Source organism: Microtus ochrogaster, chromosome 10 (assembly GCF_000317375.1).
Source record: "Microtus ochrogaster isolate Prairie Vole_2 chromosome 10, MicOch1.0, whole genome shotgun sequence".
NCBI lineage: Eukaryota > Metazoa > Chordata > Mammalia > Rodentia > Cricetidae > Microtus > Microtus ochrogaster.
In genome coordinates, this window is record NC_022016.1 from 83364657 (window position 1) to 83387134 (window position 22478).

At 51.5% G+C, this 22478-nt stretch overlaps 1 protein-coding gene across 2 annotated transcripts in view; it reads right to left on the bottom strand.

Annotated features, from left to right (window-relative positions):
* Positions 1–17272: 17272 nt before the first annotated feature.
* Ctnnbip1 (catenin beta interacting protein 1) overlaps positions 17273–22478 on the bottom strand; it is a 25985-nt gene continuing 20779 nt past the window's right edge. For both annotated transcript variants that reach the window (XM_005353687.2, XM_026782123.1), the window contains one exon: positions 17273–19374. In XM_005353687.2, coding sequence (XP_005353744.1) covers positions 19316–19374 — 59 coding nt within the window. In that variant the 3' untranslated portion in view covers positions 17273–19315. The remainder of the gene's footprint in view (positions 19375–22478) is intronic.

The following is a 22478-nucleotide window of genomic DNA, read 5'->3' on the forward strand; positions in this document are numbered from 1 at the left end:
AGGAAGGAAGGAAGGAAGGAAGGAAGGAAGGAAGGAAGGAAGGAAGGAGAGAAAAGATAACGAGGAGAAGGGAAGCCCCTAGCTGTGGAGTTCCACCCTTTGTCTGTAGAAGGCACTGAAGGGCAGATATCTCAGAGCTTGGGCTTCCTGGCTGGGGAGGGAGCCTAAGTCCAGAATTGCAGCAAGGATGAAATGAGGTCGTCTGCAAGAAGGCCCTCGGCCAGCAACACAGAGCCGCTCACAGGTCGGCGCATTATTACTAGTTTGCACAGACCGTGCTTGGCTAGTGTCTGCAGCAGGGAGTCAAGGGCAGTTATTATGGGCACTCACCTAACGATATGCCGGGGAAACAACCACTCAGGCTGCAAACAGAGGTTAGAAGAGTCTCCATGCTGACTCTAACTGCCAAGAAACCACCAGCACCCCTTAGGACCTCGAGTACATAGTCTAGCCTGCTCTCTTGACCAGGTCACTCTCCGGATGTTAAAAGACTCCCCCCATTTAACATAAGGTCTCTATGTGTTTTGATTCTGGCTTTGAACTTTCTTTCTACCAGCTACATTGTGTGTGTTTGTGTGTGTGTGTGTGTGTGTGTGTGTATGTGTGTGTGTGTATGCACACACGTGTGCATAAGAAGGCCAGAAGAGGGTGATGAATCCCCTGTAATTGGAGTTACAAGTGGTCACAAGTCACATGACATGGGCGCTGGGAACTGAACCCAAGTCCTTTGGAAGGGCAGCAGCTGAACCGTCTCTCGAGCTCCTGGCCTAGAAGGATTGCCCCTCCTGTCTTATCCTCCCGTGTATTAGTACTTCAGGTATATGTCAGCAAGCCCTGACGAAAAGTCTTTTGATGTTGTTTTAGCCTTTTTTTCTCCTATTTGTTTGTTGGCAGTGCCAGGAATAGAACTCGAGGCCTTGTGCATCCTTGTCAAGCATTCTACCTCTGAGCTACAGACCCAGATACCATGTAGAATGAAGGTTTCTGGCGGGGCACACTAGGGTTGAACACACTCCTACTCACTTCTACCTGCTATAAAAGTTCAGATCAGTTGTTCTATAGTTATACTAAATATCTGCCAGGCTCTGAAGTAATACCTAGAAAGCAGTTGGGGGGCGCTTTTCAAGACAGGGTTTCTCTGTGTAGCTTTGGCTGTCCTGAAACTCTGGACAGGCTGGCCTCGAACTCAGCAATCTGCCCGTCTCTGCCTCCCAAGTATGGGGATTAAAGGCGAGTGCCACCACCGCCTGGCTCACTACTGCTCCTTTCCACTTCCTCCCTCCTGTCCTTTGCCATTTTTGTCTACTTTTGGTTATCTTTCTACTTTGCGGATATTTGGAGGTTTTGTCTGTCTTTTGTTGTCCGAGATAGAGGTTCCTGTAGCTCTGCCTGACCTCAAACTTGCTCCACTTCAGAGAGTGACCTTGAACTCCCCATCCTCTTCCGTCTCCTCAGCGCTGGGATTCCACCCCCGCGCCCAGCCTGGTTTCTATTTTGATTTTTGCTATTTCTCTCCTCTTTCTGAGATGAAAGGCAGCAGATCGCACCTGCTGCGCTGCATTTTGCTTTTTTTTTTTCCACTTAAGAAAATATCCCAGGGCGGGGTGTAGCTCAGGGAGGAGCAGTTGCATAGCGTGTGTAAGACCCCCCCAGGAAGGAGAGAGACAGACACACTCGAGAGACAGACACACTCATTCCTTTTCACGACTGTGTAGTACTCGCTTGGGTGGCCACGTGAGCAATAGGAACTTACCAGCGGTCCTTAGGGATACTTCCCCCTGTTAGAAGATCACGTCCAGTCTTCTGTGTTTGTGAAGGGCGTTTTGGTGCCTCTTCCTCTGAGACCTGTGACCTTGGGTGAGGGCCTTAGTTAGCACCCTTACTGGGTGGTTATCCTGTTGCTATGAAGAACAACTGACCCAACCATGTGACACAGACAGCACCGGGCCCAATGCTGTCGCCTGCAGCTACAAGCGCGAGACAGCGATGATTGGTACTGTTACCATTAATCAAGTGTTCATGACTTTGACGTTTGTTTTGCTTTTGAGATCAACCTGTCTCTGCCTCCTGAGTGCTGAGTGCGGGGAGTGTGGCACCACTGGCTTTTTTTTTTCTGCTGAGACAGGTCTCAAGTTTCCTAGGCTGGCCTGCATGCAGCTCAAAACAAAAGATGAACTTGAACTTCTTTTGGGGGGGGTTTCTTTTTTTTATTTATTTATTATGTGTACAGCATTCCTTCCATGTGTGCCCGAATTTCCGGAAGGGGGCGCCAGGTCTCATTATAGATGGCTGTGAGCCACCTTGTGGTTGCTGGGAATTGAACTCAGGACCTCTAGAAGGTCAGTGCTCTTAACCTCTGAGCCATTTCTCCAGCCCCTTTTTTGGGGGGTTTTTGAGACAGGGTTTCCTCTGTAGTTTTGGAGCTTACCCTGGAACTAGCTCTGTAGACCAGGCTGGCCTCGAACTCACAGAGATCTGCCTGCCTCTGCCTCCCTAGTGCTGGGATTAAAGGCGTGTGCCACCACCGCCCGGTGAACTTGAACTTCTAATCTTGTGTCTGCCTCCAGAGTTCTGTTGCACCTTTCCTGAGGACTTGAACCCAGGAGGCCTCATGCACACTAGACAAGCACTCTATCACCTGGTCTACACCTTTTCTTCTTTTCTCCCCACCCCCCCAGAGTCGTGCTTACCACAGCTCAGGCTGGCCTTGGATTTGGTGTGGTAGAGGATGACCTTGAGTCTCTGACCCTTGGAGTTTCACCGCCACCACATCTTGCTTTATGTTTCTGAGTCTTTCTAGGACTTTCTATGGCTCTGCATCTGTATGGGATAAGAAAATCTCCAGTACGGAGAAGCAGCTATCACTTCAGGGATTAAGAGTGCCAGAAAGGAAAACCTCACGTTCTTACCGTCCCTTCTCCCTCTCAACACAAACCACAGGCCATGGGCAGCAGAGTCCCCTCCCACCCTCGGATAGACAGCTGGGGGAGGCACAGATACACTTCCTACTGGTGTAAAAGCCTTCAGATCTGGACTCAAGTTGTCAGCTTGCTCATCAAGTGCATTTTCCCACTGAGCTAAATCCCCAGCTCCTCTTTGGTCTTTTTGTCCTTGTAATGATTCTTTTTTCTTGGCCTTGAAGCTCAACCATCAATTTCCAGGCACTGGAGGGGGAAAGGGAAGAAAAGCCAAACCCTGGCCTTTCTAAGCCTCCTGCTTACTCTGTTGCTTGGGGCTACCTCCTCCCTCCTTCCACCTCTGTGAAGAGGGGAATTAATGGCCCCTGTAGAGACCTAACCAGCTCAGCTCCCACGTTCTTTGTGATGGGCCAGCCTTTCCACAAAGGCTGCTGCTTACCTTGTCTGAGTCCATGCTGGCAGTAATCCCACACAATTAATATAATTATAATCCCTCTCATACAGAAGAGGACACTGGCCTTCGGAGGAGCGAAGTGGTCTGCCCAAAATCACACAGTGGAGTCTGACAGCGTTGCCCCTGAGGCCACAGAGCGTCAAAGCAAGTGCTGAGAGGGCCAGAGACCAGAAGGACCAGAATCTGATCTATGCCTCAGACGGGGGCTTGTAGTAATACTATGTTATGCTCTTAGGACTCTTCTGGAAGACCCGCCACCCAGCTCCCAAGTAAACACACATGGAGCCATCTTCTTATTTATAAACACCTGGCCTCAGCTTGGCTTGTTTCTTGCCCACTTTTCTTAAGTTATATTATACAATCTACCCTTTGGCCTCTGTGCTTTTCATGTTCCCTTAGTTCTTTAAATCTTTTTTTTTTTTTAAAGATTTTATTTATTATGTATACAATACAGTGTGCTGCCTCCATGTATGCCTGCACGCCAGAAGAGGGCACCAGATCTCATTGTAGATGGTTGTGAGCCACCCTGTGGTTGCTGGGAATTGAACTCAGGACCTCTGGAGGAACAGTCAGCATCCTTAACCTCTGAGCCATCTCTCCAGCCCCCAGTTCTTTAAATCTTACTCTTACTCCGTGGATTGCTGTGTAGCTGGGTGGCTGGCTCCTGATGTCCTCCTCCTTCTGGGGCTACTACTCTGAACCCCATCTATATATTGTCTCTGCCTGCCAGCCCTGCCTATCTTTTCTCCTGCCTTGCTATTGGCCGTTCAGATCTTTATTAGACCAGCAGGCGTTCGAGAGAGGCAAAGTATCACAGCTTCACAGAGTTGAACAAATGCAACATAAACAAAAGTAACACACCTTAAAATAATATTCCCAACAAGGGCTTGCCACCTCTCTTCACCAGTCAGCCACCTGTCCCTAGATGCCAACCCTAGGGCGAACATGGCTACCCCATCACGACTATGCTAACATTGGAAGCCTGCAACACCATGAAGATCTGTCTGCCTCCTACAGTCCAGCTCATTGCTTCCCACGCCAGCTCTGAGAGCTCACGGCGTCACGGTGTCAGGGTGGCACCAAGTGCTGGGCGAGAGCTGTAGGAGAGGTCTCCCTGTGCCCTTCCAGGTCTCACCCTCCCAGACTGCAGACAGCCTCCTAGTCGGCACAGGGTGCCTGACAAGTGTCCAAACACTTCCTGGGTCCCTTCGTGTAACCCTGGCTCTCCCACCTCCTTCAGTCCTGGGCTGTCCACACCGCATATTTGTCTACACAAGGAGGGTGATAACGATGTGTGCTGTTCAAGGGATGGCGTGGAAGCGTGGCCCTTGCGAGTGCTCCATAACGGATGCTTGTCGTCCAGGCAGGGATACGATCCTTCATCTCACACCCACAGCTGTGAGCAGGCTGGGAATACCTCCACCCCCATCCTCTGGCTGACTTGATTATTAGGCCTAGGCTGACCTAAACTCATGATTTCCCCTTAGTCTCCTGAAGGCTGGAATCAAAGACACATTTGACCATGTCTTCATCTGCTGGTTTCTGAAGAGTCCCTTAAATTCTAAGCATGGTGATACTTGGCTTTAATCTCAGCACTTAAGATGCAGAGGGGGCTGGAGAGATGGCTCAGTGGTTAAGAGCACTGACTGCTCTTCCAGAGGACCCAGGTTCAATTCCCAGCACCCACATGGCAGCTCACAACCATCTGAAGATCCAGTTCCAGGGGATCTGACACTTCACACCAATGCACATAAAAAATAAAAAGTTTAAAAAAAACCATAAAAAATAAATAAATTTTTTAAAAAAAAAGATGCAGAGGCAGAGCCGGGCAGTAATGGCACACACCTTTAATCCTAGTACTTAGGAGGCAGGCGAATCTCTGTGAGTTCGAGGCCAGCCTGGTCTACAGAAGGAGTTCCAGGACAGCCAGGATGACACATCCATGCATGTGTGTGCAGACACACACACACACACACACACACACACACACACACACACACACAAAGATGCAGTGGTAGATCTCTGTGAGCTCAAGACTAGCCTGGTTAACATAGTAATTTCAGGCCAATCAAGACTAAATATATAGTGAGACGCAGTCTGAAAAAAAAATAAATCCACAAAAATGGGTGGAGTCTAAGTCAAGGCACTTGACTTAGTACTGACATCTTTGGGTACCGGAGTCAGGAGTCTAGAATATCCTGGCAAGCCTTGTCCCTAGGGCCCAGCACTATGAGTAAAGCCAAGGAAAGGGAGCACCTGTGGTGGCAGGAAGGACGGATGGGACCTCTCTGCCTCTGCTCCTTTGTGCTCACACCCCGGAAGGAGGGCTGCTCCTGCTCCTCTCCCCGTCCTGCCACCCATGTTCCGGAACCTCAGGGCCTCATTCACCTCAGTCAGGTTGCAGTGCGGGGCCGCAGATGAGCGGGCTGCCTGTCTGGGGGTGACAGTCACCTCCACAGCCAGCTACAGAGCTCAGGGAATACTCAATGAGTACTGATGAGCAGGAGCCAGGAGGAGGCCAGAGAGACCTGAGAACGGACAAGGACAGCTAGCGAAACAGACCCTCACCGCCTTTAAGGATGGAAATGGAGAAAGACAAACTAGGGACCCACAAAGGAGAGGAGGGCCCCTGAGGAGTCGGTGAGGATGGATGCCTCCTGACAGCCAGCCGGCAGAGGCCCAGCTCGGAGCTGGGATGAAGACTAAACCATAGGCTAGTGGCACAGTTCTTCCCTGGCGTGTTTTGGTGAGGCCAGGGAGTTAGAGCAAGAGGCAGATGGGAGGCCAGAGAAGAGTTCCAGCTATGTTAAGAGAAAGGTTTGAGGCTCTGACAGGCCTTGGCACTGTGTAGCTGGTGCCTCTTGTCAAGGCTGGCAAGCCTTCCAGCCTCTAGGCCTGAAGAGGGCACCTTCCTGTGTGTGTTTGGGGGGGAGGAGCTAGGTGAGCAGGACCGTCTCCTGACGGTCTGTCCCTGAGGTCTTGGAGACACAAAGCACAGGCTGTGCTGAGAGGGGAAAAGGAGTAAGAAACGGGAGTCCTGAGCTGTGTCTGGGGTCGTGGGGGGCTTGGCACCCCCTTCACCAGTCAGCCACCTGCCTCTGGACTTGACCTCTACTCCAGAAGTGACCTCTACTGAGAGACTGCAGCTCCGAGCTTCAGATTTCCCAGTGCCACACAGACCTGTCTCAGGGCCCCAGCTGCCCTCACCCTGTGTGTGAATTCCCCCACTATAACAGAGACTAAAGCACACTTTCCCAACCACCTGACTCCAGCCCTCGGTGCCAGCTCCACGCCATACCCCTGTAGCCCCCCCCCCCCTCAGCAGGGGGAAAGGGGAAATAGATGTTAATTTGTTCATCTTTGCTAATTCGGAGAGGAGCGTAAACAGCGGAGCTCGGCAGCAAAGCTCGGCAGAGGGTGTCGCTGAGGGCTAATTACGCACCATTAGAGCGTTTACTCTTTGTTCCACGGGCGTATTAATTGCAGACATGGCTTTGCGGCAATTAACACGATTATGGGCTCGCTGTCTCTTCCAGCAGGCCACAAGCCATGAACTTTTGGCTAAGGTGTTGTGCACTCTCAAGGTAGAGAGCGGGGATGCCCTTTGCAGAGTACGCCCACTAATGTGGGCTGAACTGTGTCTCCCCAAATGTGTATGTTGAATTCCTTATCTCCAGGTTGTCAGAACGTGACCATAACTAGGTCTGTACTAAGGTCATCAAGTTAAAATGAAGCCATCAGGGTGAGACCTTACCTAATTCATTTATGTCCAAAGTCTAAAGAGTAAATGAGAATTCAAGGCCTGAGCAGGTGACACAGTGAGGCCAAAGCCTGCCTAAGCTTCTTAGCAAGATTCTGTTCTGTCTCTAAACTAAAAGGCAAAAAGGAAAAAAAAAGAAAGGCAGCCGGCAGGCAGTGATGGCACACATCTTTAATCCCAGCCCTCAGGGAGCAGAGGCAGGCAGATCTCTGAGTTCTGAGACCAGCCTGGTCTACAAGAGCTAGTTCTAGGACAGGCTCCAAAGCTATACAGAGAAATCCTATCTCGATAAAAAAAAAAAAAAACATAGATAGATAGATAGATAGATAGATAGATAGATAGATAGATGGATCGATAGATAGATCAATAAATAAGTAACTAAAAGGCAGAGGAGGGGTAGTGGCTGGGTTCAAGCCAAGCGTAGTAGTGCATACCTGTAATCACAAGTAAGACAATGACAGGAGGATCAGGTGTCCAAGGCCAGCAGCAGCTACAGAGTGAGTTTGAGGCCATCCTGGGCTACACGCAAATAAACGTGATGTGGGAAGCCCCTCTGTGTGCTGTGAATGTTTTATTACCATTGGTTCATAAAGAAGCTGCTTTGACCTATGACAAGGCAGAATAGAGCTAGGCTGGAAAACTAAACTGAAGACAGGGAGAAAGAAGACGGGGTCAGGCAGACACCATGTAACTGCCCAAGGAGAAAAACACCAGAATCTTACTGGTAAACCACAGCCTCGTGGCGATACACAGATTAATTGGAATGGATTAATTTAAGATATAAGAGTTAGCTAGAAATATGTCTGAGCCGTTGACCAAACAGTGTTGTAATTAATATAGTTTTGTGTGATTATTCGGATCTGGGCAGGCAGGAAACAAAAGTGCAGTCTCCTTAAAAAAAAAGATAAACAAATCCGTGTTAAACAAAACAAAATAAAACAAAAACAAGAGTTCTGTGGCCAGGTAGGCAGGAAAGGCTGTCTTTACAGTTGTCTGGCTTTTGTGTCTACTTTAGACGTCTTTGCTGTGGGCTTCTCAAGGCCCTTACAGTACAGTATGTCTGCATCACAGTCCCTAGTCACTCACTTGCTAGGTGCCCAGCACAGCAAGCAAGGTCACATGGCACCACAGTACCACTCTGATGGCACAAGCAGATCTACGTGTAAAAGGTGGCATATTTTTTCTTTACGATGCTCCCTGAGCTTTGGAGGTGATAGCATAGAGATCCTACTTAGAGCTGAGCACTCGATAATCACTGATTCTCAGCAGTTCGATGGTCAGGAGTCTGCGCTAACTGCTGCTCACTGCAGAAGAAGCCTCTCTGGGCAAGGCTGGGAGCAGCACAATCTGTGGGGAGAAACATAAACCTCAGAAGACAGTTCAAAAGCATGAAGGACTTAGGTCTTACTTTCAGTGGTCCTCATCCATGTGGCAGGCTGACTAAGCCATGCGGGTTGATGTTACAGCAGAATTTCTCACCCTGAGGGTTCAGCCAGCATCAGAGATCTGTAGTAGACATCCTAATCTAAGCACGTAGCATCCTTCTTAGGAACCATCAGGGTCTCTGTGTGCCTCTCGTGGTGAGATGTCCCTTTCAATAGGATGCTACACCCGCTTCACGTAGTCAGTGGAACTATAACTAAGCCGTCTTAATGACAATCTCCAGCCGTCATGAGAGGTTGCACACCTTGGGGTTCCTTTGGGACCTGGAGGAAACGGCTTCCTTTCCACCAGCATCGCTGGGAGTAGGCAGGGAGAGAGGTCCAATCTGTGCAAGAACAAAAGTTGAGTCACACAGAAGCAAGAAGCAGAGAGTCCCAAAGGAGCAGAGGGTCCTAAAGGGGCATTCAGGAGGCAGCACTGAGGCTCCAGGCCCAGGCCCCAAGGCTGTGGTTCCAACAACCGTCTTAGCCCTCTGAGCTGTGTTTTGGTGAAGAGAAAGGCCCTGACCATGCTCCAACCCCTACCACTGCAGCAGACCCAAACTCATCAACAAGACAGACCCAATGGGACAGGAGGGCCTGGAGAGCCACTGGGGGCCAAGGCCAGCACGCCTAGATGTCCGTCCACACAGTAGTGATGGATCCAAGTCCCTTTCCCAGACAGCTTCCTTTCGATATGGAAGGAATAAACAACAACAACAAAAAACTCCACAAATTTAAAAAGTCAAAGGCGTCAGTATTTGTAGACTGAAAAATCAGACAATCAGGTAACCCTAACGTGAGGGGGGAAATCACTGAAGCTGGCATCAGAAAAAAGAAATTCTGTTTTGTTTTTTGAGACAGGTTTCTCTGGCTGTCCTAGAACTAGCTCTTTAGACCAGGCTGGCCTTGAATTTACAAAGACCCACCTGCCCCTCTGCCTCCCAAGTGTTGAGATTAAAGGTGTGCACCACCACCACGAGAGAGAGAGAGAGAGAGAGAGAGAGAGAGAGAGAGAGAGAGAGAGAGAATGAAAGCAAGCTCTAAAATAAGAGCTGTTGGGGATATTCTTTTCAGGTGTATGATTTTTGTTTCCGCTGCATTTGTTTAACTCTGTGAAGCTATTACTGTGCCTGTCTAAAACGCCTGATGATCTAATAAAGAGATGAACAGCCAATACCGAGGCAGGAGCAAGGGTAGGTGGGACTGGCTGGCAGAGAGGATAAACAGAAAGAGAGCGGAGTGGAGAACAAGGAGACAGGGGCCAACCAGCCAGCAAGCCACTGAGTATGAAGGAAAATAAGCCACCCAGAAGTGAGAAAGATAAAAGACCAGAAGCAAAAGGTAGTGGAGATAATTTAAGATAAGAAAAGCTGGCTAGAAACCAACCTACTTATGGCCAGGCATTTGTTACTAAGAATAAGCCTTCATGTGTGATTTATTTGGGAGCTGGGTGGTGGGCCCCCCCAAAAAGCCAAAAGAGCAAAACATCACACAACAAAGAGCAAGCTCAGGGTGTCTGGAGAACAAAGAGCAAAACCCCAGTGGCTGGAGGGAGCAAGCAGGGGTCATGGGAAGAGGGTCAGAGGGCCAAGGCATGGGACAGGAAGGGAACGCTGGCTTCTAATGGCTTCCAGGATGGCTCTGCATTGCATTCCTGTGCTGCCACAAGCACCAGAGAAAGCAAACGGCTGTCATGCAGCCTGGGAAATCTTAGGATTCAGAGACTAGATTACTTTTGGGTCTATCAAGAGTAGGCCTAGATTTCAGTGGCTTGAGAGATGAGGCCACACAACCCAAATGGCCAGGAGAGGCCTTGTTGTGCCTCAGAACCAGACAAGACCAAGGCTCCCCGAGCCTGAACCACCATGGCTCCTTCCTCATACATTGCCAGGACTCAGGCTGAGGGGACAGTCACCTCTGCAATGCTACAGAGTGGTTTCAAAGCTGCCACCCAGCATGACCCCTTACTGGACCGCATCCATTTCATTAACCAAGGCAAGTTAGGGCCACACTTCCAGGGAGCAAAGGAACAGAAATATGAGCATCTGGAAGGTACTTAAATGGGCATGCCTAGGAATCCGTGCCCAGCAGTGGTGGTGCATGCTTTTAATCCCAGCACTTGGGAGGCAGAGGCAGCTGGGACTCAGTGAGTTCAAGATCAGCCTGGTCTACAAAGTGAGTTCCAGGACAGCCAGGGCTACACAGAGAAACCCTGTCTCAAAAAAGGGGGGGAAATGAACCAACAATGAGACCCACAGGCTCCCTGAGGCTCAGACACATGGAACAGAGTTACCTAAGGGGGGGAGGGGGCGGAGGGGTGGGCAAATCCAGCCCTGGCTGCAGGTGAGTCTATTGCTCTCCTTGGTACTCTACCCTTCCCCATGTGGCCCCCTGGTGACCTCCAGACAGTAATCCCCTAAGCCTCTCTGCCTCCTCAAGTCTCAGCTCCTCGAAGGTAGGGCTGGGTAAATCCTCTGTGCCAGCAGGACAGCTGGGTGGGACAGCCCTTCGCCTCCTCCTCCTCCTCCTCCTCCTCCTCCTCCTCCTCCTTCTCCTCCTCCTCTTCCTCCTCCCTAGATGTCCCGAGGAAGCAATACAGCTTAGAGAGGGGTAGATAAATCCAGCCAGAACTGGTGCTGGCTGCCGCTCTCCAACATATTGGGGAACCCCCACCCAGGACTGGGGTGCTGACAGAACAGAGCTGGCTCTCTTGCAAAGCTTCCAGGCTAGTCCAGACAAATCAGCCCTGGGTTTTCCACACCTGAAGCTTTCTGGATCAGGGACCAGCAGACCTGCAGGCCTCTGTACCTTCCCTGACTTTCCCATCAGCTACACGACAAAGCAGAAAGTCCCGTGGGCCTGTGCAGGAGTTCCAAAGGGACAGTATTCCTCCCTGCTGGCAAGCCTGCGTCTGCCTGTTGTGACTTGTCCTCCTCTGGGTGATGAGAATTTTTCCAAGTCTGTCTCCAGCAACCTCAGCAACTCAAGGGCAGGGCTGGGTCCTGCGTCTCTGCCTGCCCGGCCTACTCCAGCCGGTCCTGACTAGTTGGGATCTAGCAGAAGCACTGTTGGCTCAGGATAGGTTGGTGGATTGGGCTAACTCTCCAGGAGCCTGGAGGAGTCTTGGGGCTCACCTCGTCAGGCAGCTGTATGCTTTGGGGGATCTCTGAAAGAGCTAGAGAAAGGTTCTAGACAGATTCCAGGTTGTCCATACCAGGTGGCTGCCTCTCAGAAGATAGCTTCAGCACTTCCGGTGGGCAGGTGGGTCAGCATGAGGAGAGTTCAAAGACCACTATGGCCAGAGTCTCCTAGGATGATGCAACGTCCCTGGGAACAAACTCCCAAAGGGGTAGCTGGCCGAGTAGCCTAGCTAAGAATGGAGAAAATAAAAAGCAGCCAGGCCCCACTGGGCCCCACGGACTCCAGGGCTGGGATGGGGAGCAAGGCCTTTCTAAGGGGCCACAGCAATAACCACACAAAAGGACCCAGCTATCAAGATAACATGGGAGGTTACGTGGGATCCTCTCCCACAGGGGTGGATGCCCCAGTCCTGTCCAGCCAGGACCTTCTGCACTGGAGGCTGAACTCCTCCATCATGGTTCACCCTGCATCTTGCTGCTGTGGTTTCTGTTCTATGCAAGGACACACAAGGATGTGTAAACAAAGGGCTATTTTTACCACCTCATTGTTTTCTCACTCGGCTTCCTAGATCCTCAGCCAAGGTACACCCCTGGAGCACACCATATATATTCACAAATCTTCCGGCACAGCAGGCTCTGCCCTGCCAGGTTACAGCGATACCAGCCATCACCGCCAGGCGCTGCCTCCGGTCGGGGTCGACCGTGGTCCACAGTGAGAGGGTGTGGTCTCTGCCTGATGCCAGTTTTGAGGCTGGGCGGGGAAGACAGAGAGGTACCTGGCCTTGGGGCATTGCCCACCATGGAGGGAAATTTCACCCAGTTGTCCTTAGCCCCAGCCTACCTAGACCCTTGGAGGAGCGCTGCGTCGACAGAGCCAGCAGACAGGGTTGGCTCCCTAAAGGGAGAAGGGGAGGCAAAGGTTGAGCAGTCCCTGCATGGAGGGGGGTGGGGGCGGAGGTGTAGGGGATGGAAATAGGGGAGAAAGAAGGAGCAGGCCTTCACTTGGTCTTACCATTTTGAAGTTCTCTCCAGTCAGCATAGGCCCATGTCTGAGCCCCAGGCAGGCTGTTCCACACACCACATGATCCCACCCTTGGCACACCACGGCTGGTGACTGTGGGCAGTTGTCGATGAGGTAAGTGCCATTGTTGTTCTTACATTCCAGATGGAGAAACATGGACTCAGAGACCTCCTGTGACTCCCACAATACACGGCTAGTAACTGGCAGTCTGAATTTGAACCCTGACCTACAGTACTGGACACTCCCCACCCCAAGCCCAGGACCTGTCTTCTTGGATAAAGTGTTGGATGTCCCCTGGGGCAGCTACCCTTAGTGTGAGTTCCCAGCCCCAGTAAGGCCAGGGCAGCCCATCTAGGAACAGGGTGGCAGCCTGGGCCCTGGGTCCCCGGGTCCCCATGGGTGTTGGGCACACAGGGTGCCTCTCTCCTCTTTCTCCTCCTCCTCCTCCTGCCTGCTGAGAACAGAGCTGGCGCAGTGGGAGGGAGCCTCTGGCTGCGATGGCTTATTTTAACCACTTGATCATGATCGAGGATTTAATTTTATCCCCTTCCCTGCCTGGCTGGAATTGCGTTTGGAGTTTGAACACAAGAGGCCCCCGGAAGGCAGAGATGCTGTGCCCAGGCTCTGCTTGCTTTGCCATCTGGGGGACCCCCTCTCTGCACCAGCTGGAGAAGGCCAAAGGACACCACTCCAGTTAACACTCTTCCCCCATGGGCAGCAAAGCCTCTTAAGGGAGGCAGAGGCTCTGCGGTGATGGGGAAGAAACCTCGGCCTTGGCTTCTACTCGAGGATCATCCCGGCTTGTCTAGCCTCATCAGAAAGCAATTAATAGGCATCTAATTGGACCTGGGGCTGGGCTCTCCCCAAGTACTGTAGATAAGACTGTCTTCTGTATGACTTCTGAGCAGGTGGGGGCAAAGGGACACCCACCAGGGTGACTTCATGGTGACCGTATGTCCTGACCACCCACGGTGCATGGGTCACACTGCTGAGCATGTCCTACATGTTGTCATTACTCCTCTGTAGCAGCCTCGTGGGACGGGTGCTCCTCTGTCACACAGCTTTCAGGCCTGTCGGCCTCCAGAGCTCTCGCTCTAAACCAGCTTTCCCCAGACCCTGGCCATGTGGACATTGTTAGGTCTCAAACCCTGGGACAAATGGAGGTGCCTATTTAACATGTTGAAGTGGACGCTGCTGCCAGCCAGCTTCTCCAACATCCCCCAGTCCCTACCTGTTACAGGCATACCTGCCCTCTCCCCTGAACTCTCCGGCCCAGGGGCTGGGCTGCCCAGAGACTCTTCATTTTGGTTACCCTCACCTTTTACCTTTGGCCCACTTGGTTGTTACACCTGGCTTTCCTCTCTGCCCTCCCCTTCCCTCACAGGGCTCAGGGTCATGTCCACTCTGGACTCTCCCAGATGTCTCTGCCTCTGGCTATGTTAGCCCTTTAATCTACAGCAAACTGTCTTCCACCATACCTAGGAGCAGTGATGTTCTTCCTTTTTGTATTTGTTTATTTTTCATCCAGACATAAAGATGTACTCTGTGGGAGCAAACAATGTTCTAAGTCCAAGAGTGGAAGAGAAGTTTCTAGAAAAACCAGCTTAGCTTAGCAGTGAATTGCCATGTCTGCATGGTATGGTAGGAAAGAAAGCAGAGAAGACGGCAGACCAGGGGCAGACCAGGAATACGATGACGTCACCCACTCCTCGGGCTGGCACTTGCAGAGCGCTACACACCGCCCATTAACATCTAATAGTTATCAGCTGTGCTATCAAGACTGGGACGTGGGAGATGCCCGATGTCTTGGACAGTTTTCTGTTGCTGCATCAAAATGTCTGAGACTAGGCAAGCCGTAAAGAAGCTTATTTGGCTCCTGGCTTTGGAGGCTGTGAAGTACAAAGGCGTGGGTGTCTAGTGGAGGCATTGGTGCTGCACTGTGGCACAGTGGACAGCAGCACTTGGGGATGCAGAGTAAGCCCGCACAGGTCTCTTCCTCCAGTAAAGGCACCAGTGTCACCACGGGGTCCCACCCTGTGACATCATCCGACCCCAATGACTTCTGCCCAGATACCATGGAAATATGAATTTAGGGATTAAGGGCCACACTTAAATAAATTACAGCATGTGTACAAAGGAATGAACGATATTTGTAAATGTTTACCTTCTTCCGCTGGATGTAAGGTCAGGAAGTGGAAATTCTAGAAGGCCAGGGGTCTGATGTTACCTCCCAGGGCTGTGCAGGGTGGGCGGGACTGGTGGGGCTCCCACAGGTGTGTAAACACCCACAGGTGTGTAAACACAAATTTCTTCTCCAGAGCCTTAGGAAGAGGCCCAGAGGCAGGAAAGGTGAAGCTGGCTTTCTGGAAAGTATCCAGGTTGTCCAGGTGGAGACAAGACCCTAGCTGATATTAAAGACACTTGTGAGGGCTGAGAATGTAGTTTAACTGGCAGAGTGCTCGCCTAGCATGCCTGACACTGGTTTTATAACCAGAACTGCATAAACCTGGCCCACACTTGTAAGCCCAATACTCAGGAAGTTGAAGCTGGAGGATCGGAAATTCAAGGCCATATTGTGAGGCTAGCCTGGGATATATGAAACCCTGTTTTTTTGTTGTTTTTTTCTTCACAGGGTTTCTCTGTGTAGCTCTGGCTGTCCTAGAACTCATCTGTAGACTAGGCTGGCCTCTAACTCAGATCCACCTGCCTCTGCCTCCCAAGTACTGGGATTAAAGGTGTGCACCACTACTCCCAGCTTTGTTTTTTTTTCTTTTTTGAGACAGGGTTTCTCTGTGTAACAGACTCTCCTGAAACTCATTTTGTAGACTAGGCTGGCCTCGAACTCACAGAGATCTGCCTGCCTCTGCCTCCCCAGGGCTGGGATTAAAGGCGTGCGCCACCACCGCCGGGCCCCAGCGACTTTTTTAAAGGACAATTATATCACTGGCTTCACTTCCTAACCACCCAGCTGTCTCCCAGAATATCACATTATTTCAAAGGACCTCAGAGAGGGTAAATGGTTTCTAAATGGGGCTCCCCTGGCTAGTCTGAGCCTAGTTCATCTTGTGGGAAAGGTGTAGGGTGGTGCTGAGGTCCCTTGGGGTCCAGGAAGTTGGCTCCTGCCTCCCTCAGCTGGACCAGCTGCCACAGAAGGGAAGGATTTCTCTCAGACAAAGGATCCTGTTTAAAGGCTGAGAGGAGCCTGGATGCTACAGCTGCTTACTCACCTAAGGGAACAGAGAAACACTTCATTCCCTGCTGTCTCCTACCCTGGGAATGGGAAACACTTGCCCTCCAGCTCCCGAGCCCCACCCCCAGGCTGTATTTGCACACCCCACTGCATCTTTATCCCAGCCCCGCCCTCCAAGCTCATTATCAGCGGCAAGCATCTGCGACCAGGAAGGCAGATCCCTGAGGGTCCAGCTGTGTGCGGCCAGGGGGGGACCCTTTCTCTTCACTGCTGAGCGTCCGTCATTTTAGTGACCTACTTCCTTCTACAGACTCAGTGTGCTCAGACAGCGCAAGGTGAATGACTCCCAGCTCCACCCCTGCTCAGCTAAGAGGCTGGACCTGAGCCAGCCAGCCCCTCCCTCGGAGCAATTAACTAGATAGAGTACAAGTTTGCCCTGGGGCTTAGAACCGCAGGGAGAGGGTAGATTCTACACGCGTCTTTCTTTTGCCTGACCCTTTGAATAGGCGTTTCGTGTAAGTTTGGCTAACTCAGTGTGCCGTACAGATAAGGAATTGTGTACAGACTTGGAATCACAGAGAAGGACAGACCAAGTCGATGTGAGCATAACCACAAGTCACTTCCAGAGGTTCTCCTCCATCAGAGGCCCAAGTGCTGGGATTATGCGTACGTGCTACCACACCTGCCTTATATGGTGCTGGGTGGGAATCACACCCAAGGGTTCTATGCTGTGCTACACAAACACAGTATCAGTCGAGCTACATGCCCAGCGCTCTCCTCCCACAACCCCTTTTGAGACGGGGTTTCCCTATGTGCTTTGGCTGTCTTGAGTCTTGAAACTTTCTCTGTAGAGCAGTCTGGCCTCAGAGACCTACCACCTGTCTCCTGAGTGCTGGGATTAAATGTGCCCGAGCACCATGCCCCATCGCCTTCTGAGGTGAGGTCTCATGCAGTCCAGACTGCCCAGGCCTAACTATACAGCCATAGCTGACTGAACTCCTAGTTGTACTTCCCCCTCACTAGAGCTGAGAATGAGAGATGTGGGAATACGCCCAGCTCGGTTTTTTTCCCTTTTCTTGAGACAGAGCATCATTGTAGCCCAGGCTGAACTGGAACCCACCTCAATCCTCCTGCCTCAGCCTCATAATTCCTGGGATTACAGGTCTGTGACACACAACCCGTCTGTATGATGCTAAGGATCAACCGGGGTCTTCACGAACGATCAGCTGTTGACTGAGTTACATTCCCAGCCCAGGCTATAAACATAGGAAACTTCACACTGCCCTCCCTCCTCCCCACGCTCCTGGGAAGCACCCCAGCAATGGCAGCTTTGAGAGAGAAACCAGCTCATCTCACCCATCGAGCTATGAAAATCTTTATTGTTCTGTTTTTCTCCATTAGACACACTTTCCATTGGAGTAAGAAGCCACAGGACACGTGCACATCCTCAGCAGGGGAGTCCATCAGTGCAGGAAGAGTGAGCACACGCCACCGCCAGGGCTCGGCTCCGAGGGAGTGGCAGGAGCCAACTGAAGGTGGCGGCACCCTACTTTACACACTCTCCTGAGTGAGTGGGACTGAAGAACCCCATCTCTGCCCAGGGGCTCAGCTGAATCTCCAGGCCGGCTGAACTGGCACAGTGTGAGCGTCTGCCTGTGCGTGAACTCTCACTGTGCCTGCGCACACGGCTCCTCTCCAGGAGCGATACCCTCAGACCTTGCTGGTCAGGCTGGCATGGGCGTAGCTGATTCTCCACTGGCCTTGCTCCCTGGAACTCAATGGCCGTGGCATGCTACTGTCAGTGACAGGGACCATGTGCTGGAGGATATGGGCCTTAGCTATGACATTTGAATTCTCCTCCTGGAACAAGGCTGATCAGTGCAAACTATCCACCAACAGTGAGGTCCCCCACGGCTTTGGTCTCAAGACGTGTTGGCTCCTGTACACTCCCTGGCGCCAAGATGTTCCAGGCACTTACCATTCCTCTACTTCCCAGAAAAGGCGGGGTAGGGGTAAGGGTGGGTGGGATGATGACCCAGACCCTCCTCAGGAGCTGCTGTAAAATGTGTCCCAGAGGGCTAGCCTGTGGGGCCCACTTACTGGCGGCCTAGCTGGTCTTCCTCGTGGGCATCTCATAAACAAGCCACGTTACGATCCCTTTGAGGCTGACATGGACAGGTACTGTGCAGTGGGGGCTTGGGTTAGCCAGAGCACACCTGCTACCTCAGACCTACCTTCCACCCCTGCAAGGGACCCTGGGAAGCCGAGTTAGGTTGGTGCTTGGAGTGAAGGTCTCTGGGGGTCTGAGAGTGAAACTGGGGTATCTGCTCGGGTAAAGACGCCTCTTCTTCAGGATCTGGTGATGCTAAGTCCCAAGGAAGTGAGACACAGGAGGCAGCAAAGAGGATGGCGCTGCCAGTCAGTGTTATGTGCTTGGTTAGCATGGGCTGGTGGGGGGGGGGTCTGCAGGATCACACCCCCCCAGGGAAACTGGCTGCCTGCCAGCTCTCAGAACTGAGTACATAAATCCTGCCTCCTGGTAAGCCCTGAGCTCTGGGCTGCAGGCTCAGGACAACTGCTCCTTCCAGCTGTGGACCTGGCTCATGGTCCCTGGAATCCTTTTGCTAGGGGAGGCATGTGTGGTCAATAAAGCGCACAATCTCCAGGTGTACCCTCAGACCTCCAATAAGCAGCAGAGTGGAAGTAAGCCCATGGCAACGGGAGTCAGGGGTGAGCCAATGGGAAACCAAATCCACATATTGACTGCCAATCAAATTCAAATACGGACCCAATACATGAATGCAGCAGCAAGATCTTTGTGTAATAAACATTGCACAAATTTGGTTTCTTTCTTTTCTTTTTTCAAGTCAAATATAACATTATCCCCAAACCCTGTTTTCTGCATTCAGAAGAGAGGAAGTTGGTAATACGAGCAGAACACCTGCAGCCAATCAAAGAAAAGACCATTTCCCACAAGACAGCCAATCACAATCTTTTTCCAGTTTAAGTAGCCAATTGGGCCTTTTCACAATCCTAAAAAAATGACCTAAATAAAGCACCAGAGCTCGGAGAGCTTCCGGGGAAGCCAGATACCGAGGCGCAAATTTTTAAAAAAATAAAGAGTCAGAAATAAAAATAAAAGGTTTCCGTTGGTCAAGATTTAAAAATAAAAAGGTTTCTTCCTGCAGCCAATCACAGTCCATCCCTTCAAGCCAATCACAAACCACCGCCGGCATCTCCCTGATGCCAGCCCTGCGGAGTGGCTAGGGTGGGGAAGGTGGGGGGTAGGGTGGGGAGGGGAGCAGAGGGATGGAAGCGGAAGGTGGTTTGCTACCACTCAACTGGGAAAGGAGCCCCACAGATCTTGTGGCCCTCGGTGGCTTTCAGGGTATCCCAAGGGGCTTTCAGCTACTGCCTCCGGTCTTCCGTCTCTGACCTGGAAAACGCCATCACCACGTCCTCCGCACCTGCAAACCAAGGAAGAAGAGTTGCCCATCGATGACTTCTGGTGTCAGGACAGGGCGGAAGGCTGTGCTCACCATGGAGCATCCCTCCTCTATCTTCCCAGGCCTGGCAAAGCAGTGCAGAGGGCCGCAAAGCGCTGGGGACATGCTTCAGTTGGCAGGGAGCTTGTCTTGTATACAAAGCCCCTGGGTTTAGAGTCCCCAGCACCACATGATCTGGGTGATGTTATTGATCCCAGTACTCAGGAGGTGAAGGCAAGGGCATCAGAAGTTCACGGTCCTCCTTGGCTACACAGTTAGTTCGGGGCCAGCCTGGGGTACAAGACAACCTAACTAAAAGAGGGAAAGAGAGGAGAAGTGCTTCTAATGAAATCCAGCCCTTTCCTGTCTCCTGTAGCCAAGCTGGGGACCTGCCAGTGCTCCCACCCTGCTGTGAGGCTATGGGGTGTGGTCCAGAGGCTTGTTCAAGGCCACATGGCTAAGTCTGGAGACAGGTCACTGGCCCTGGACCATTAGGGTGGGAGGTAAGATTTTTTTTGGAAACTTTTCTACCTTTCAGGTTTAGATCTTGAAGCTGGAGAGATAGCTCCGAGGTTGAGAGCACTTGTTGCCCTTGCAGAGGACCCAAGATCAGTGGCTAGCACGTGTACACTGGCTCACAACTATCTGTAATTCCAGTTCCAGGGGATCTAACATTCTCTTCTGACCTCCATGAGCACCATATACATATACACAGGCAAAATGCTCTTAGACATAAAACAAAATGCACATACACATACACTGGTTTTCTGAGACAAGGTTTTTCTGTGTTAGTTTTTCTGTGTTAACAGTCCTGACTGTCCTAGAATTCACTTTGTAGACTAGACTGGCCTTGAACTCACAAAGTTCTGCCAGTCTCTGCTTCCTGAGTGCTGGGATTAAAGCTATGTACCACCACTTCCTTTGTCTTGTTTTCCCTAAGACAGGCTCTGACACCTGGCCAAAAGAGGCAAGGGGAGGAGGGAAGGAGCTGGACAAGCTAACCTGCGAGCTGCCTGTGCCTCTCTGTCCTTGCATCCCATACTACCTGTCTGCCTTTTCTAACCGGTAGTCCAGCATGTTGCTCTAAACTGTGACAGTCAGGCAGCCGGTGGCCTTTCATACTTTCCTGCTGCGATATTGGAGGCAATCTCCCTGGAAGAGGCAGATGGAAACAGCAGGGACAGGAAAGGCCTCCGAGGATTGGGTTGGATGGGGGTGGGGTGCAATAGGGCCTCTGTCACTTGGACTAGAGTCAATGTAGAGATGGCTCTCCTTATCCACAGGACCGGGGAGTGCTTCCTGCACACCTTGCTGCCGGGAGGAGCCAGAGGCACCTCAGGTGCTGCTGCAGAAGGGCAGCCCATAAGAACACATGACATCCGGAAGGCCCGCCTTCACATCAGCAGAGGCGCTAAAGCAACTTAATCTGTCATCCACCCACCATTTCTGCCTCTGGGAGTCTGTACTTAGCAGCATTCCTGAGAAGACAAGCCCCCAGAAAAGGAACAGATATCTGGCTTCTTGGGAAGAGACACCTTTGCTTGAGATGCCCTATGAATTCTTTCTGTTTTCTCGGAAACATTCTGTTCTCGCTCCAGTCCTGGGACCACGCACTGTCACTTTAGTCAGGATTGTCCTAGCAACCACAGACTCCAGGATTACATCATACTCCGCATGGCAGCTGAGCTGGGCACCTACAGATGCTGGTTTTTCCGAGGGCACGAGGGGGTCGGAGCAAGACTGCCAGTGTCGGCAGAAGATGCTTCTGTGGCAGTGAAAGGTGACAGCCCACTCTCTTTCTCATCTGTCTCGTAGGCTTTCTTGAAGGGACCCTGGGCCTCTGCAGTAAGCTGCAGGCACAAAACCAGCACTGGGTCCCCAGGAGAGAATGGTGGGTGTGCAGAGGGAGTGGGCCACCAGCTCCTCAGAGAAGCTCTCAAATCCTGATCACTGAACTCTGCAGACTGCTCGCTGGGTACATGTCCTGTGCTATGAAGACAGTAACTGTACTGGCTGTTTTATGTCAATCTGATACAAGCTGAAGTCATTGGAGAGGAAGGAACCTCAATTGAGAAAATACCTCCATAAGATACGGCTGTAAGACATTTCCTTAAAGTGATTGATGGGGAGGACATAGCCCATTGTGGGTGGGGCCATCCCTGGGCTGGTGGTCCTGGGTTCTATAAGAAAGCAGGCTGAGCAAGCCACAGGGAGCCAGTTAGCGAGCAGCACCCGTTCATGGCCTCTGCATCAGCTCTGCCCTCACTGCCTGGCAATCGGTCAACAGTGGTATGGAACTGTGAGTGAGGTTAACCCCTTTCCTCCCCGAGACGCTTTGGTTATGGTGTTCAATGATAACAGCAGAAACTCTAGCTAGGACAATGACCTTCTTAAGGTCACATGGTCACTCTGGTAAGTATGTAAGAAGACACCCAGAGCAAGCTTTGTAAGAGTTTTGCTCTCCCACATGCCAGCTGGCCATGTCCTCCCTGCCTGAGAATCCACAGGCCTCATTCCGAGCCTCTGCTCTGTGGCTGGGGCTGCGGCAGCCCAGAGGTGCTGCCCATCCCACACTATCTCCTGTCTTTGAAGCACTGGCTGACCACCAGGACCTCCTTCCTCTGGAGCCAAAGAGAGGGCAGCTGAAGTTCTTCTGGAGCATCCTTCAGCCTCTCTGTCACAGTGGATCATTCAGTTAGAGCAGCTCAGTTTGTCATCATGGCTTGAGCCTTAAAACTCAGTTCCTGAGCCAGAAGAGGAACGCAGCCCTCAGGTACCCTCTTCACTGTCCTGTCAGTGCCATCCTCTACCCCCAGGCCAGCAATCTATTTTACTGGCATAAAAATCTTTCCCATCTTTCCCACTGATACCCAAAGTCAGAACTTGGGCTCAGACCTTCTGTTCATTGCCTCCCACCAGATACAGGTAAGCCCAGGCAGGGGGAGCTACACTCCTGAATGTCTTCTTTAACAAATTAAATAAGAATACCAAGACTGGGGGGCTGGAGAGATGGCTCAGTGGTTAAGAGCATTGCCTGCTCTTCCAAAGGTCCTGAGTTCAATTCCCAGCAACCACATGGTGGCTCA